General features: G+C 37.6%; 1 protein-coding gene across 10 annotated transcripts in view; it reads left to right on the forward strand.

Moving 5' to 3' along the window:
• The first annotated feature begins 247 nt into the window (after positions 1-247).
• THOC2 (THO complex subunit 2) overlaps positions 248-18,356 on the forward strand; it is a 100,613-nt gene continuing 82,504 nt past the window's right edge. For 8 of the 10 annotated variants that reach the window (XR_013997954.1, XR_013997955.1, XM_081124828.1 and 5 more), the window contains exons 1-3: positions 252-346; positions 12,274-12,332; positions 16,672-16,763. Coding sequence is in view for 8 of the 10 variants with exons in the window: in XM_081124828.1 (XP_080980954.1) it covers positions 276-346; positions 12,274-12,332; positions 16,672-16,763 (222 nt within the window). In the remaining 2 variants the exon portion in view is untranslated. Of the gene's footprint in view, positions 347-12,273; positions 12,333-16,671; positions 16,764-18,356 lie in introns of all 10 variants that reach the window. The other 2 variants (XM_081124830.1, XM_081124831.1) reach the window with 1 other exon arrangement.

The following is an 18,356-nucleotide window of genomic DNA, read 5'->3' on the forward strand; positions in this document are numbered from 1 at the left end:
AGCGTCGGCCCGGGGACGGCACTTTTCCTGTTGTAAAGGGAAGCCAGGGTTAGGGTGGTGGCAGGCACGGCCGGCGACGTCACTTTTCGAGGGGACCCACGGGTCCAGGCGACTTCGTTGGCCACGGGGCCTCGGGCTTCCGCGGGGTGGAGAAGCCCCGGGCGGGAAATCGAAAAGCAAACTCGCAGTTCCCGGCATTCCTCGTGGGCGGGGCTTCACTTTGACCCCTCGCTCGCGTGCTACACATCCGGGCTCCTGCTAGTAGTGAGGGGAAGATGGCGGCCGCGACGGTGTTGGTTCCCGTAGAGTGGATAAAGAACTGGGAGAAATCAGGGAGAGGCGAATTGTGAGTGTCGGGGCTGGAGGCGGGCGCATGGCCGGGCCGGGCTCTGGTGTCAGCCGCCTCCTCACTTGTTGGGGGAGGTTGGGGGCGGGGGGAGGGCTGTGCCCCCTCCCCCATCCGGGTGGCGGGTGTGGATGTTTGGCCAGGAGTTTGGAACTGAGATAGTAGAGGTGCTGGTGACCACTGGCGATCTGCTTCCCTCCGCGGCCTCCGCGAAGTCTCCTCAGCCCGCCGGAGCCCGCGGTCCTTTGGCCTCTTAGCAGAACTCCCATTTCGCCTCCGCGGTCCCCGCGCTCCCGCTCCGTCTCTTTTTGTCCCTTCTTTGCTTGAGCTCACTTGCTTCCTTTCTCTTGACGGGGCCGCGCCGGGGAGGTGCGGACTTTCCATCCCTCTCTCTCCCTCGTCCCATTTCTTCACTCTGCACCCGTTCGGCTCCGCACTTCGGAGCCGGGAGCCTCCTCAGCTCGAAGTCTGAGGAGGGCGAGCCATCCCGGACTCGCTCCCTCCCTCCTCAGCGGGCGCCACCGCCTCGCCCGGGGGCAGCGGAGAGCCCGGCGTTTACCTCACGTCCTGCTGGGGAGCGGTCCCTCCGACTGTCCCGGCCCTGCGCGCGCCGCTGGCCGCGGGAGGAGAGTAGCGGGCATTGCCGCTTCCCCAGGGGACCCACGGGCGTTTCTTTGGTCCGTCTTTTCACCTTTAGGGCCATTTCGCGTTGGACTCAACTTTCCGTCATGAAATGTTTCCTGAACCCCATTTTGTCCTGGGACTGCCACTAATTTTGGCAACTCTCCAAGGTTCGCGAGTACCCAGAATAACGCGATTCCTTTAGTCATAAAACTTTTTTTTCCAGTCATCCTTGGCAGTCATTTGCCGTACCCGCGGTTTCCTCGCCCCAAATTTCAGCGCTCCCTCTCAGGAAAAAAAAAAAAAAAATAATGTGTTTAAGTAGCAAAACAAACCCCAGGTTTAAAGAAAACAGGTAATTTATTTCTAATTTCCTTTTTTGAATCGCTTGATTAGCTAAATCGCTTTATTAGCTAAAGCTCAATCAGGAGTTAACTCGTAAGCCATTTTTACCGTCGTTGCCTACCCCCTTCTCTCTCCCCCGCGTGGTTTACAGTTGCTGGTGCAGTTTACCGTTGGAACTTCGTTACTTAAAACGAAACGCGGGGCACCGGTGCGCGTGTACAGCTGCCGGCCTGTATGCCCCCCCCCCGAACCCCCGCACTCGCACTGCTTTACTTAGTCTTTACTGTGTGAATCTAGATTTGCATTGCCTGAGTAAGCCGCCGTGTTAGCCACTTAACTAGCTGAGTGACCTTGGATAAGTTCCTTAACCGCTTTGACAGTTTCCCCTTGAGTAAATTGGGAGTAAGTACTCAAAGGATTGTTGTGAAGACTAAATAATGCCCGAAAAGCACTTGGCTTATAATAAGTGCTCAAGTGATAGCTATTAAAAGTAATATTATTCCAATCTTTAGATATTTAAACTTACTGGATCGCTCTTGCACTTAAAGTCTGTACCACTTAGGTTACAATTAATTGGTCCCTGACTCTTTTATGTGTACTCTTGTACTCTACCTTTGAGAGACCCTTAAAGAGTGGGGACTGTCTTATTTTGGTTCAACTGTCCTGCCTCCCCCCCCCCCCCACAGTTTCTAGCATATGCTTAGAGTGCTTATTAGCTTATTAACTGACCGAGAAGTCAATTAGATAAATACTCATTTCTTAACTGTTTGGAACATTTTCCAAATCCTTGTACCACTAGTTAACAAATAGCTATTAGATCCCTTATGTGCAGGGAAGGCAGGACGGGAAGTTATCAAACCTTCATCTGTATTAGATTAGGATAAATCAGTTTACTGTTGTTTACTTTTTTAAATTAAATATTTTTTATTGATTTTTCGAGAGAGGAAGGGAGGGTGGAGAGAGAGAGAGAGACAGACAGACAGGCAGGCAGACATCAGTCAGTGTGAGAGCGATATATCCATCCGCTACCTCCTGCACGCCCCTCCCGGGGATGGAGTCCCCAACGCGGGCATGTGCCCTGACCAGGAATCTTAACTGCTAGCCTTTCCGTGTACTGGACGATGCCCAACCAACTGAGCCACACTGGCCAGGGGCACTGTTGTTTACTTTTAAAAGCCAACTTAGTTAGGGGCTGTCATTTTTGTAGATTGCTCAACTTCTTCCTTGCAGCTGTTTTTGACAGTTTTACTATTGTGACTCCCACCTTGGAATGAGTAGTTTTAGGGCTAGGAGGTGAAATTCTGCTTGGCTTCTGATTGGCAGCCTTTGGAGAAAAACGAAGTGATGTAGTCAAAATGGAGTTTTGGACTCGCTTTATGTATATTTACACGACCCATGCTACCCCTCATAGTTCCTGTGTTTGAAGAGCTGCTTTAAAACTTACTTACATGTATATAGTTATTCCATGGCTTGTGAAATGTAATTTGAATTAGAATAGATACAAATCAGTATAGTCTGTTATTGTATTGTGTTATATAAAGAGAATTTAAAGTTGCTACTTGTGGACATAATGAAATATTTTAGTCAAACACACCACCCTCTAGTACTGACGTCTTTTACTTGAAACTTTGTTGCAGATAGTCTACCCTTGTATATATATTTTTTTGTATCTTGCAAAAGATAGATGTTAGCATTTTCATCTCATTAGAACAAATGGTGGTGTAACTATATTACAAAACATCACTTCCTTTGTCTGAAAACAGTCTCTCAAAAATAAACCAGCAACTGGAAATGTTAAAAATGAAGGTAAGCTTTTCCATGCTGACAGCATTCTTGTAAGTGTGGCAAGCATCAACCCCACAATGTAACAGTACAAGAAGGGCAAGGATCCTCTGCAGGCATAGAGAAAGCGGTGTTATGACAGGAAGTAGAGTGGCTATAGTGGACAGACTGAGCCGATTTCCGGCAAAGGCTGAAACTACAAAGATTTTTGAGCTGAGGCTTGAATGGGTTGAGCCCAACTGGAGATCTGAGGGAATGCTGGAAATTAAGAGATGCAAGCACTTTGAACTGGGAGGAGATAAGAGAAAGGGCCAAGTGATCCAGTTCTAAGCTTCATATTTTGTTATGTGACAATAAAACCTTGAGGATACGTTCTCTTCAGAAAAAAAAAAAAAAAAAACCCAAACCCAAAGGTAATGTGCCACCAAATTTTTAGTGAATCATTTATAGATTTGTTTTTCAGAATATGACTAGTATTTAAAATTATATCTTGGGTGGATTTTTTTCTGTTTAACAAGATAAATTAGCAGATTAGCTTTAACTTAACTGAAAATTACCTTTAAAAAAATGAATGATGAATTTCATGCGGTTCATTTCTTGTCTGTCACTTCTTATCAGTATAAGTCTATTCTGGGAGTTGTAGTCAACTTCAGCATCATAGTGTTAAAACAACATGAGATACATGGGGCATTTTATAACTTTAAGAGGGCAATTCTTAATTGTGCCTCATGAAAACCAACTGTCTATTAAGATGGAAAGTCTTTGTCAGATGACAGACAATACTACCTTAACTTTGCAAAAAAAAAAAAAAAAAAAAAAGATGGAAAGTCTTGGCTTTGAAGGATAAGTTTTGTTAGGTAACTAAGGAGAAAAAAACCTGTATTTTGCCTATCTGAATAGCTCATCACATACTTAACTAACCTATTCTTTCAGAGATACTGATTATGTTTTTAATGGTAAATTACAGAACTCTTAAAATTATTTTTTTCAAGATATCAGAAGGACAAAGGAGGACTACCAAAACATAATTACTAAGTGTCCTCTCCAGTAACACTTAGATCTACTCTTAGAAGTTTCACATCTAAATGCAAGCTCTTTGAAATACTGTGACATATGCAAGATACAGATTTAATCACTTTAATTTTGGAATTAGTGTTTTACTTTCTTAATGATTTCATATTAGCATAGGACTTGCCATGATTAAGCTAATAAACTTGCATGTACTGGTAGATCCAATGGAGAATTCTGTTTTTAGTAGAAATTATTAACATAGTGAGCTCAGCATTTGTTTGTGTCACAAGCAACCTTAATGTAGAGTTTATGTTCCAAGCTCTTAGTTTGAAGATGTTAGCCTCATGTCAGTACTTAGTCTGATTTTGAAATACTTATATTTGTTGAATATCATCTATTTGTCTGTTTGAAGGACCTAATTCTTTATCCTTTTAAAGATTTACATGTTAGAATTTTTAGGTCTTATTAATTATTGGTAGTTATAATAAAGTTTTAAAATTTAATTGCTAAATGTTTTGGTTGCTATTCTTTTTATTCTGCTAAATGATTTTACACATTTCAGAACTTAACTAAGTACATGTGGATGTTCATTAAGCGTTGTGTGATCTGAATTTTTTGGAGGGAAATAGGAGGAGATAGTTTATGGCAAATAATCATTCTAAGAAATTTTAGTCTTGGTAGTTGAATCTTTTTTTTGTATTGGTATTTTTCTGTACTTTTTTTTCTTTAAAATGTGCTCTAAATTCAGCTGAAGCTTTATCTGAAACCTTTTCTTCATGTCTTAGTTTTAATTTTGTGTTTTTTCCCCCTCATTTTGACTTGTATGTACAAGTTATAAGTCTTGATCTGTTTTCTTGGTAAGAGAAATGCATTCTTCAGAAATTGTTGTAGCAATATCAAATTTTATAGGCTACTGCTTTCTTTGTTAGAAAAATTAAATTATTCTACAATGCTTAAATATTAATAGAGTGAGAGCTACTTGTGTGCAGGAACTTCTCTTGTCTTTTTTTTTTTTTTTTTTTTAACATTTCCTGTTCCCTTTCCCGCTCAAATGCATGTTTTCATTTTCATAAATGCATATATTTCAAGATAAAACTATATGTCCCAATATATATTTTTGTGGGTTATGTATCTCTTCTAACAATCATAATAGAGGTAGCACTTTGCATTACCAAATTTACTCTTTTGTTGTTTTGTTTTTAAGAGTTAATCAGAGTACAGATTGACATTAGTTTTTTATATGTGAAACCAACTTTCAGATGTTGATTATAATCAAAGTAGTAGTTCTGACTTGTGCTGTGTTTCCTTTTTTACCGCAAAATGGGAACAACTAAGATGGAAAACTAAATACTCATGTTAGGAAGTATTCACAAAAATACTTAAGTCCTTGATAGAATTTAAGACATTGTATTCAGTTTTTTTTCTCACAGATATTTCACAGAAAGAGACTGTTCTCAGGGACCTGAGATACCATCTCTACAGTAACACCAAACTGTTTTAAAAGTGGAAAACTGGTAAACTCAATTATTTGGAGGTTATTAAGGGACTGAAATAATCATTTGAATTTGGACTGAGGCAGAATATTTGGTTATTTTAAAATGCACATTAAAATGGGCAACTGTTGGAGGTAGTTTGTTTCTACCCTAATAATTTAGGACAGAGGACTAAAAGTGTTTCAACAGGTATAGTAAGACATGTAGCATGCAGCAGACACAGAATTGTTTCTTTAAGGATACTTCATGATCTTCAGTTAGTGGATTACTTAGGGAGAAGAGCACATACAGATCTGATTGGAGGAAATTTCTTAGTGATTGTTTTTAGTTTCCTCTTACAACAAAGGAAGAACTGTTTTATACTAGGGAAATGAAAGTATCTGTTATGCAAGTGAATTGCCACTTACACAATTTGAGCAAATATTTGAGATGCTAATTAGTAACTCATGCTGACATTTTCATCTGTATCCTAATGAATATGTTTGTGGCCTTGTGGCTGATAAAATGGCATTATATTTCAGTTATTTCTTGAAATTATATAATGATGACTACATTTAGATTAGGTGGGATTTGGACATTTCTCCCTCCCCACTGGAAGGATTATAAAAGCATATTTAAAAAAAAATAATCAAAAGATATAGAAAGGTGTACCTCAAGGGCATGAGTAGTCTGCAAAGTAGATAATCTCTCTGTGGATGATTATAATGTGACATCATATTTCACCTGAGGTGTGATAAGGATATTCTATAAGTTTAAAAATTACTTATTTTATTGACTATAGAAAAAGTATTGGTAGACATAAAAGAGTAAGAAACATCTACATTCATTGGTTCTCTCTTTTTTTTTTTTGTTAATCCTCACTCGAGGTTATATTTTCCACTGATTTTTTTTAGAGAGAGAGTGGAGGGGAGCAAGGGAGGGGAAGGGAAGGGGGGAGGGGAGATATCTATTGGTTGCCTCTCGCACATGCCCCGACTGGGAGGGGGCTCGGGGATTGAACCTGTAACCCAGGTTTGTGCCCTTGACCAGGAATTGAACCTGTGACCATTTGGTGCACAGGCTGGTGCTCCTAACCACTGAGCATGCTGGCCAGGGCTTTTTGCTCATTTTTATATCACATTTTTGTTTTTGCTATTGAGTTGTAGATATTCCTTATATATTTTGGATATTAACCCCTTATCAGATTTATAGTTTGCAAATATTTTCTTTCATTCCGTATGTTGCCATTTTATTCTGTTCATTGTTTCCTTTGCTGTGTACACTAATTTTTAGTTTGATGCTCTACCTGTCTGTTTTTGCTTTAGTTGTGATACCCAAGAAATCATTGCCAAGACCAGTGTCTTGAATGAAGCTTCCCCCCGTTTTTGTTTTTTTTCTTTTTCTTTTATCCCTAGGAATTTTTACTGTTTCAGGTCTTACATTTATGTACTTAATTCATTTGGGTTCAGGTTTGTGTTATGGTGTAAGATAAGTGTCCACTTTCATTCTTTTGCATGTGACTGTATATAATGCTGTTGAACATCTCTAGTGAATTTTTCAGTTCAGTTATTATGTTCTTTAGCTCCAAAATTTGTTTGGTTATTTTATATATATGTATGTATTTTGTATCCTTTTGTTGAAATTCTCATTTTGTTCATGCATCAATTTCCTGAGCTCATTGAATATCTTTATGATGGTTAAATTCTTTGTCGTATAATCCATGTACCTCTGATTCTTTAGGGCCAGTTTTGGGGGACTTATTTTGTTCCTTTTATTGGGTCATTTTACCTGTTTCTTTATGTTCCCTGTAATTTTGTGTTGGTATCATCGCATTTGACTGGGACTCTTTTCTCCCAGTCTTGATGGATTGGCTTAGTACAGGGAAAGGCCTTAACCAATCAGCCTGGTTATAGATTCTGGGAGCCTCTCATATATTCTCAACATATGTCTTCTCTAGACTTAAGTGTGTTGATTCAAAAATAAAGGGATTTTCCAGTTTCTTTTAGAAGCTTGTACTTTCTTATATCCTCTGGTGTCCATCTGTTGTACCAGGGTCTTCTGAAGCAGCAGCACATCACCCAACTTTTTATTATTCTTAGTGGCTCCACAGGCAGCTAGAGTATGCCAGGTGCCATCAGCACCATAAGTCAGGCTAAGACAGAAACCAGTTCCTCAGGCAGTTCCCCCGAAAACTAGACTGTTGGACACATGCTCTAGTCCTCTCTTTCTCCCCTGAAGGAAAGGTTGCTGAGCTGTATTGGTTTGTCTTTGCTGTACTGTGGGTTCTCTGGATCTGCAGCTTGCCACCCAGCTTTTTGTTGTTGTTCTCAGCAAGCTACCTAAGCACCTAGAGTATGCCAGGACCTGTCTGTGTTCCAAGATGTTCCAGAAAGAAACTAGTCCCTCAAGCAGTCTCCCCCCACCAGTCAGAATGTTAGATGTACTGTGGAGTCTTCTCTTTTCTTCCCCAGGGAGAATTTGGGAGCTGGAAGTTTCCTTCTAATTGTGTGGTGCTGTGCCAGGAGGAGGGACTATGGTGAAAGGGTGAATTTTCCTTACCCACTTTGATGAAGCTGGTTTAGGGCTCACCTGGGATACAGAAACCCCTTAGATGGTTTTTGAATTTCTCATAAAGGGAATAGGTGTGTGTATGTTGTCGAATTGGTGTTTCCAGGAGGAAGGAAGTCCTGGGGCTTCTTATTCTGCCATCTTGCTGATGTCAGTTCCATTGAGCACATTCTTAAGTGAAACTGGCTTTTGTTTGTGAAGGGTTATGAAAAACATAATGAAACAGTTTGGTGACATCTTACATGATACTGGCTCTATTCTTTGATTTCTTTTTTATTTTTATTTTTTATTTTTTTTGAGAGAGTGGAAAGAGGGGGAGACAGACAGACAGGTGAACATTGATGTGAGAGAGACACATTGATTGGTTGCCTCCCGCACGAGCCACTACTGAGAGAGGGCCCAGGGATTGAACCTGCAACCCAGGCATGTACCCTTGCCTGGGAATCGAACCCACGGCCCTTCAGTGTGCAGGCCGATGCTCCAACCACTGAGCCACACTGGCCAGGGCGCCTTTGATTTCTTGATCATGAATAATTAAGTGAAACAATTTGATGTTGCTGCCTTGATACATGCTAAGGTACTAGCAGTGTTATCTTCCTTTGCTTTTGTTTTTGTTTTTTAATCCTCACCCAAGGATATTTTTTCCATTGCTTTTCAGAGAGAGTAGAAGGGAGGGAGAGAGAAAGAGAGAAAACATTGATTTGAGAGAGACATCAGTTGGTTGCCTCCAGGCCAGAGATCAATCCTACAACCGAGGTTCGTGCCCTTGGCTGGAATCGAACCCAAGATCCGTCAGTCTGCGTGTCGAGGCTCCAACCACTGAGCCAAACTGGCCTGGGCTTCCTTTTCTCTTGAACTATTGCACATGTCAGTATAGCAAAAAAAAAAAAAAAAAAGGGGAAATGGGATCTTAGTATTATTACAAATATAGTTCTGACCTTGCAGAACTCCAGAAAGTATCTTGGGGATCAAGGGTTTGTGAACCCTTAAACTGCTACTTTATCAAATTATAACAGTTTCTTTCTATTCCTGTTTTTCTAAGAGTATTTTTAAAACAAAATATTAATGGAGCCTGGCTGGTGTGGCTCAGCGATTTGAGTGTCGACCTATGATCCAGGAGATCACGGATCGATTCCCAGTTAGGGCACATGCCCAGGTTGTGGTTCGATCCTCGTCGGGGCGTGTAGGAGGCAGCGGATCAGTGACTCACTCTCATCATTTATGTTTCTCTCTCTCTCTCCCTCCCTTCCTTTCTCTTTTAAATCAGTTTTTAAAAAATACATTTAAAAAATAGTAGTGGAGCCTGGCTGGTATGGCTCAATGGTTGAACGTTGACTCATGCACCAAGAGGTCTTTGGTTCGATTCCTGATCAGGGCACATGCTTGGGTTGGGGGCGTGATCCCCAGTAGGGGGCATGCAGAAGGCAGCCGATCGATGATTCTCATCATTGATGTTTCTATCTCTCCGTCTCCCTTCCTCTCTCTGAAATCAATAAAAAAATCCATATTAAAAAAAAAAAAAAGGCATACTCCCTATAGCATTCTTTCGGGTCATAGCTAAGAACTAGAAATGATCTAAGTGTTCATCTATAGGAAAGTGCTTATCCAAATAATTGATTTAAAAAAAAATAAATTCTTGGTACATTTTAACAGTGGAAAATTCAGCCTTTATAAAGAACAAGGCCAATCTTCAATGTAGTGACATGAAAGAATGTTCATGATTTATCATTAAGGGAAAATGCAAGTTGAGGAACATTATGACCCTATTCATGTGATAGAGAGTAAACTGAAGCTGACTGTCTTGGGGAGGGAAGGGCACGAAGTTCCACAAAGAACAGAGTAAAATTCTTCACTTTGAATTGTTCCAGTAACATTCTCTCATGGATGTTTTTGTTTTTCTTTCACCCTTCCTCTCTTTTTATAAAAAATCAATAAAAACATATTTAAAAAATAGTAATGGATGTTGAAAATTGTCAAATGTCTTTTATACTTCTATTGAGTGATAGTGCGATTTTAAAAAGTCAGCCTGATGTGGTGAATTAATTTGAACCAACTTTGTGTATTTGGGATAAACTCACAGTCTTGATATATTTTTCCATTTATATATATATTTATATATTTACTACTACACATGTTTAAATACCACAAGACTATTATTGTTCAGTTAATACTCATTTATAATTACTCACATAATACAACTTTTTTCCTAGTCATTTTTTGTTTTTCAAATATAAGCAAAAGTTTTTTTAGAAAGTCACAGAGGTAGAAAAAAGTGAGCCAACTGGGCTGTGTGGGCTTAGGATGCAAGTTATAGAGGCAAAAGAATGGCACTTGGGGGAAAGGTGCCGGAGGGGCCGGCGGGGGGCAGAGAGCAAGCTCATATGTGCATGCGTGCGTGCACAAGGGCAAGGCCAAGGGGGGGAGAGGGAGGAGGTGGAGGGAGAGAGCAAGGGCAAGGGTGAGGGGGAGAGAGATGGGGAGAAAGGGGGGAAGTGAGTGGGAGAGAGAAATGGAGAGAGGGAGAGAAAGGGAGAGAGTTTGAACATTATTTCTTGCTGCCTCTCTAAGGTTCTATCTAGGATCATTTTTATACTCCTAAAGATTGTCCTAAAGCTTTCCTGGTAGTTTGTGAAATCAGTTATTGTTTGAAGTTCAGTTCTTATTTTGCCTTTTCTTGGAACTCTTTTGGGTATAGAATTTTAGGTTGGCAGATACTTTGTTTTAGTACCTTGACTATCTTTCAGCTCTCTCTGGCACTCAGTGTTCTTGTTGAGAAGTCATGAAGACGATATTGACTTAGTTGCTTAAATAGTTTTATCTTTAGTTTTCTATAGCTTTATTATAATGTGCCCAGATGCGGGTTTCACTTCAGTTTTGGAAAACTGAATTCTTGGCTATTATTTATTCAAATATTGCTTTTGCCCTGTTCTTTCTTTCTGGAATTCCTCTTTACACTGTAGCTTTTATACCTATTCTTTGCTGTATTTAAGTTAATCTAATGAAGAAGTATTGAAATACAAGTTTTTAAAATTTTTTGTTCCTAAACTTTATTGTTGGAAACAATCTCAAACAGATGAGAAAGTAGAATAATATAATATCCTCCCAATGATACATTTCCATACAGCTTCAGTAGTTGTCAACTGCTGACCAATCTTGTTTCATCTATAACGGCACCCATTTCCCCATTCTGTTGAAGTAAATATAATTTTATCTGTAAATATTTCAGCATCTATCTCTTAAAGATAGTCTTTATTAAATATTCAAGTTGACTCATAAATGTTAGGTTTAAAAAAATTAATTTTAGAGAGAGAGAAACATCAATTTGCTGTTCTACTTATTTATGCATTCATTGGTTGATTCTTGTCTGTGCTCTGACTGGGGATTGAACTTGCAACCTTGGCATATCAGGATGATGCTCTAACCAACTGAGTTAACCATCCAGGGCCCATAAATGTTAATTTTTAAAATACTTGTTTCAAACAGGATTCAAATAAGGATCCTACATTGTGAATGATATCTCTCTTAAGCGTTTTTCACTCTGAGGATCCCCCACCACCTTTTATTTTTCCTAGCAATATATTTGTTGAAGAGACTGGGTCATTGCCCTGTAGACTTCTCCACAGTCTGAATTTAAGTCAAGTCTTTTTTATTTTTTTAAGTTAACATCATAGGTGGGTGGCATATTCTCTTATCAGGTTCAGGAGGCACATAATGTCTGATTGTCTCTTCGTGTGATGCGAACAGCCACTGGTAGATGCCAAGGGCTTTTAATTTATTAGGAATCTTAAAATGGTGATGTTGTAATTCTGTCATTCCCTCATTATTTATTAGCTAAAATACTTAAGTACAGAGACATTTCTTATCAACTGTTGGTTCATATATGAAGGTAGAATAAGTGCTTGATTTTTGTAGTTAATTTTATCAGTTTCCAAAATAATGAAGTGATTAACTAGCATCCTCCAGTTCTGACCAATTAGGGTTTTTAGATTTGTTTTATTCTCATTCTAAACTAATGGATTTAAACAAATCTGATACATTTCCAAATATTTTTAGTCGCTATAATTTGCTCTATAGGATCATCTTTGTTAAGATTTGAAATTAATGCATACTATTTCTGTTTTATTCTAGTTTGCATTTATGCCGGATCCTCAGTGAAAATAAAAGCCATGATAGTTCCACTTACAGAGGTAAGAGTTGTAAAGGTATCATTGCTATTATTTTTGGCTTGGGTCAATATCCTGTTTTTCATCAAATTGTTATGAATGAAAACAAAAGGTATAATATAGTTCACATTATATAAAACTTTTATATGAATATATTACAGTTAAGATTTAAAACTAGAGTTAAAGTAAGACTATATATCTTTGTATAAGGATGTTATTTGACCTGCATAATAGTTATGATATTGCTGGGCTTTTATAATGCAGTTGCTAGTTGTATGAAAAATTACATAGGCTAGTTATCAGTCATAAACAGAAGAGAAAAGCTCATATGGAAAATGATTATGATCTTATTTGCATTAGGAAATTTCCAGAAACAGGTTCAGTGTTTTTACTGAAGCTGGATATGTTTAGGTGGTATCTGAGGATCTTGTTAAAGGCAGTTGTAATGGAAAACATTAAAAGCAAAGGAGTTGTTTGTTTACTCCATATCACGAATATGGTTTATTAAGTAAAATGTTATGTAATTAAACAGGATATAAATTTCCAGTTATTTTAATTTTGAAGGATGTTATTATTTAACATTCATTAATTTAAAATTGGGCATTTGGATTTAGAAAAGGAGGGGCGAAAACAAAAGCAATTATGTTTAATAAGTTTAAAGTATTTTCCTATGTAGCTTTCATTGGGGTAGAACCCATAATATTTTTTTTCAATCTCGGGAAATAATTCATAGCCAATATTCTATTTTAACCTCAAAATTATTAGATAAAAATTCATTGTAGTTATTTTAAATTACGCCATCATGAACAGAAGATTAAGAACAGAATAATTTTCTGTAGATGAGTTTGCTTTTGTTTTATCAAAAATTATATATTTCTTAACATGAAGGTATTACTTTTTAAAGAAAATTTGGCCTTTTGAGTGGAAAGCATTTTTTTTAAAATATATCTTTATTGATTTCAGAGAGAGGAAGGGAGAGGGAGAGCGAGAGATAGAAACATCAATGATGAGAGAGTTATTCATCGGCTGCCTCCTGCACGCCCCCTATTGGAGATCAAGCCCACAACCCGAGCATGTGCCTTGACCAGGAATTGAACCACGATCTCCTGGATCATAGGTGGTTGCTCAACGCCGGTTGGGCGTGGAAAGCATTTTTTTAATGAATGAGCCATTTTTTTCTGTCATTTGGGTAAGATCTGTTTTAAGACTGAACATTTCTAGCCTGAGTTCCCAGTTATTTTTCAATTCATCCTGCTTATAAAATTGCATGACCATTCATAAAGATTTCTTTAAAAATTTTTTTTCATAAAGCTTTCTGAGGTTGATATAATGCCTTCTTTTTTGATTATACCAGTTGACTGCCAGAAGTGTTAGAAAGTAAAAAAAAAAAGAAAGACTCCTTTCTAAAAGCACTTGGATACATAATTTTTTCTTCCCCTTGTTTAAAATAAAATTTTAACTTCTCAGTTAACTTTGATCATGTTTTCAGTTAAAACCCTAAATGGTAAGAGAGAGAATTCTCATAGAAACTATAAATAGCATAACACAGGCTGATTACTTTTAGTTTTAAGTGGGGGCTGTGTGGATCTTACTCCAAAATATGTTTTTATTGATTTTTAGAGAGGGATAGTGGGAAACATAGATGGGAGAGAAACGCCATCAATCAGCTGCTTCCTGCACACCCCCTAGTGGGGATTGAGCCCAGAACCCGGGCTTGTGTCCTGACCGGGAATTGAACCTGTGACCTCTTGATTTCTGGGTTGATGTTCAGCCTCTGAGCCACACCGGCTGGGCTGTGTGGATCATTAATAACTATCAGATATTGTTAACTTGCATGGCTGTTCTGATGCACGAATGAAACCAAAAATAGTTATGAGTGTGGCCTCATTGGCTGAATTTGCTGGTGCCCTCTTTTGCTTGCTGTTGTCTGCTTCCTCAACCCATATACACTCTGGCTGCTATATGCCAACAATCAAGCTTTGGTTTGAGTGCCCCAGTAGGTAGGTCATGCAGGAAATTGAATGTCATGTCTTCAGAATTTCTAAGGAGATCGAGTTTGGGTAGTGTTTTCCTCTGTCCTTTCCCTTTCTTCCCCTCCCTAGAATTGATTTCATTTTAGGCAGGTAGCTTCACTTGCACATCCTACTTTACCTTGTTCTTTTTATAAGTCCCTCCCCCCAATAAAATAACATTGTAATGATGGCTGATAAACATGAGTAGTCCTAGTGATACTCGACATAACCAAGAATTGGTGTCATGAGTGTTCAAATCCCACAATGAACATCTGAGAATCTCTAGAAGTCCCTTTTACTTGTGGCTATTTTTAAAATTGTTTTTTCTGAAATGTTAGCATTAAGATAAAATCTTTTATTTATTTTTTGTGTATAATTATAAGGGTTGTACGTTTTCCTTCCCACTGCAAATGTAGTTTTTCAACTTTAGTATAGATTTTACAGGATTTTGTTGGGACTAGTGTGGTAGTATTAAGGCACCACTTACTGTTTCTATAGATAAAATACAATAGGAGTGTCTAACCATTTAAATGGGCATTTAAATAACTTGTGAATTTGGGACTATTTTTGCTACTTCTGGATTACATTGTGATTGTTTTTATGCCACTTAGTATCAGCAAAATGACCTGGGCTGTTTTCTGTTTTAATCTTCTGTGATTAAGATTAGAAATCTCTCAGCCCCATGAGCCCATATTCTTATGGGAATTTAGTTTATGCTCAGCTGTTTTGTCCTTGTAAGAGCGATTGCTTTTTTTTTTTTTAAATTCAGTTATTTAGGTAACTTTAAATGAGTATTATTTGTTATGAAAACATTTTTAAAATATGTTTTTATTGATTTCAGAGAGAGTAAGGGAGGAGGGATAGAGAGATAGAAACATCAGTGTTGAGTCATTGACTGGCTGCCTCCTGCACGCCCCCTGCTGGAGATGGAGCCTGCAACCTGGGCATGTGCCCTGACCAGGAATCCAACCGAGCTCTCCTGGTGCATTAGTCGATGCTCAACTGCTGAGCCAGGCCGGCTGGGTGTGAAAACATTTTATTAATAGAAAGTGAAAGCATGAAATTTACCCCATAATCCTACCATACTAATAAATAGAAATTTTTCTTTTGCATTTCAGCTTTTGTCTAGTTTATTATAAGCATAATTAAGCCATATTTGTGCAAAAGGTAGAATATATATAATAAAAACTAAATATGTTTAATAAAAAGTAAATATATTTAAATAAGTCTTCACAAGGAATTGGGATAATCTGCTTATATTTCTTTAGGAAGTAACTTAATGGGCAGATTTATTTCATTGTGAAAGACTATTGTCATGGTTTAAAGGAGGATTGATAAAAGTTTTGATTTCTGTTATTTTCCTTTTTGTGACTAGTAGTCAAACCAAGGGAGCAGGCTTTTAAATATTTGATTTTTTACTTGCAATTTTGCGTTGATAGATTTTTAATTCCCTTCAAAAGGAGATTATAAATTGACTTTATTTTACACTAATAGTTGTAGAGCTACTTATTTTCCTACTTTTAATGAGAGGAAGGAGGTACATTTTTTAGTGTATGGGACTCAGAGAAAAACATGGCTGGAAGGAGGAGGTGATCACGACCATTACCCCCCCCCCCCCAATTTTTTTTCTTTAGGAAAGGGGGCTATGCTAATTAATAGTGAATGAGACTTCTTGTGGTTGACAGCTCTCCTAGAACTGCTGTTTTATGTATGTATGTATGTACGTACATATGCAATTATTCCGATGGAAATAGAGGAGAAAATGAGATTTAGGTTTGGGGAGAAATTTCTCTGATATAGGATATGGCTAAAACTCGATTTTATATTTACTGCTGTTCCTTACCTGTTGTCAGTGTAGTCCTGACATTGAATTGACTATAATTTGAATATATTTAGAAAAATCTGTGAAATCTACTTGTGAGAGGAATGGTTAATTTAGTTTATATATAGTTACTGGAGTTCTGTGCAGTCATTGAAAATAATTTTGGAGGCTTTGGTAGCATGAGAAAATGTTTTTAAAAGTGGGAGACATCAGAATACCAAATGATGAGCACTGTGAATGCAAATATGTAAAATATATAGATATATAGAAAAAGGTTGGAAGGAAATGCACAAGCAGTAATTATGTTATAGTAGTGGAGCCAACATTACCTTTTTCCTACTCTTTTAGTATTGTATTTTTGTGAAAATTAAAGGAAAAATATATGCAAAACACTAGAAATACACTTTTTCTTTTTATTGATGTTTATGATAAATCTGAAACGTAGGGAATATATAGATCTTCCCCAGAGGGGGCTGCCTTTCATGTTCAAGAGACTGTGTCCTTACACTCTTTCTTTTATGTTCAACAGATTTCCAGCAAGCGCTCTATGAGTTATCCTACCATGTTATTAAAGGAAATCTAAAGCATGAACAGGCATCTAATGTTTTTAATGACATTAGTGTAAGTATGTATATGTATATATATATGCTTTTTAATGTAATAATTGTTACCTATTTCTTTTGCCTTTGATACAAACATCCCTAAAGTGTATAATTTACATTTTATTTTATTAAAAATGAAATGTTTTAAGGTAATATTGATGTCATTGTTGCTAGAGTAGTAAAGATATTTTAATCTCTTTGTCTGGTTGTGAGTAAAGCAGAAAATGTTATGTAAGCTGGGAGGGCAAAAAAAAAAAAAAAGCCTGCATTGTAACGAAATCAAGAGATAGTTAATTTAAAAGGGTACTATAAAAAATAATTTGGTTAGAATATATTTTCCCCACTATAGCATATCAAGGCATTTTCTTTTGTGGTTATGTTTAGAAATTAGATATTTTTAAATTGGGGATTAAACTGTTCTAAATTGAGCTTGCATAGCTCTAATGTTCACTTGATGCCACTTTTCATGTGTTTGCTGGTTTTAGAAAATGTTAACTAGATTTTTTTCCTAACCTTTATGTGGTTATTGTTTCACTCTTTCATTTATTAGAGAATTTAAGTTAGATTCAGACTAGATACTTTTCATGGTGGTTTGATGTTTGAATTGAAAGATGAGTTCTGAAATTGTAAGGGTGTTAAGGGTGTTAATTGTAAACCAGAAGTTAAGTTTGAATTTTTACAACTGGTGTATTCTTCTATTAGGCTGGATTTTAAACTTGTATAAATAAAATTCTCTGTCCAGTTGCAAACACCTTTCATAATAAGCATTATTGAGGTGGGACCTGGAGCTTTTTGATATTACTATAAATTTCCCCTGTGCTGCTTTAAGCTTCTCTAGCCTTTTTACGTTAGGATAGGTAATTTCCTTAGTATGATTTTTATGCTTTTCTGGGGATAGTCTTAAAGAACCTTCTATGTTTAGCTGTTGTGATCCCCCCCCATTGAGATGTATATGAGCAGTAGAGCTTTAATATGGGTTTCTCTTTTATCTTTTTTTTTTTTTAAATATCTTTATTGATTTCAGAGAGAGGAAAGGAGGGGGAGAGAAAAAGATAGAAACATCAATGATGTGAGAGTCATTGATCGGCTGTCTAGCCCGCAACCCAGGTCTGTGTCCTGACTGGGAATCGAACCCCAATCTCCTGGATCCTAGGTCGATGCTCAACCACTGAACCATGCCCGGCCGGGCTCTCTTTTATCTTTAATATGTCTATCTGATAACAGCAGCATTAGCTATGCAGGAGTAGTCTATTATTTTTTGAAAAAATTCATTGGGGTGATACTGGTTAACAAAATTATACAAATTTCAGGTGCACAATTCTATAACATATCATCTGTACATTGGATTGTGTGTTAACCACCCTAAGTCAAGTTGGAGTGGTCTATTTCTTAAACAACTAGTACTCCATCTTTGAAAACTCTTGTCTTGCTGTTATTTCTGGTTTTTAAGTAGCTTGAGTACTTTCATTCAAGTAGACATAGCCAAAGTTCATAGCCCTTAAGAAAGTTGGGACTAAAGTCCGGTCTACAGTTAAGGTTATTTCATTCTGTAAATTGGGCATCAATGTATGGTTTAGTGTGGTTATGGAATCTGATCCTACACTTTATTGAA

The sequence above is a fragment of the Miniopterus schreibersii genome (genome assembly GCF_964146895.1).
Source record: "Miniopterus schreibersii genome assembly, chromosome: X".
Lineage (NCBI taxonomy): Eukaryota > Metazoa > Chordata > Mammalia > Chiroptera > Miniopteridae > Miniopterus > Miniopterus schreibersii.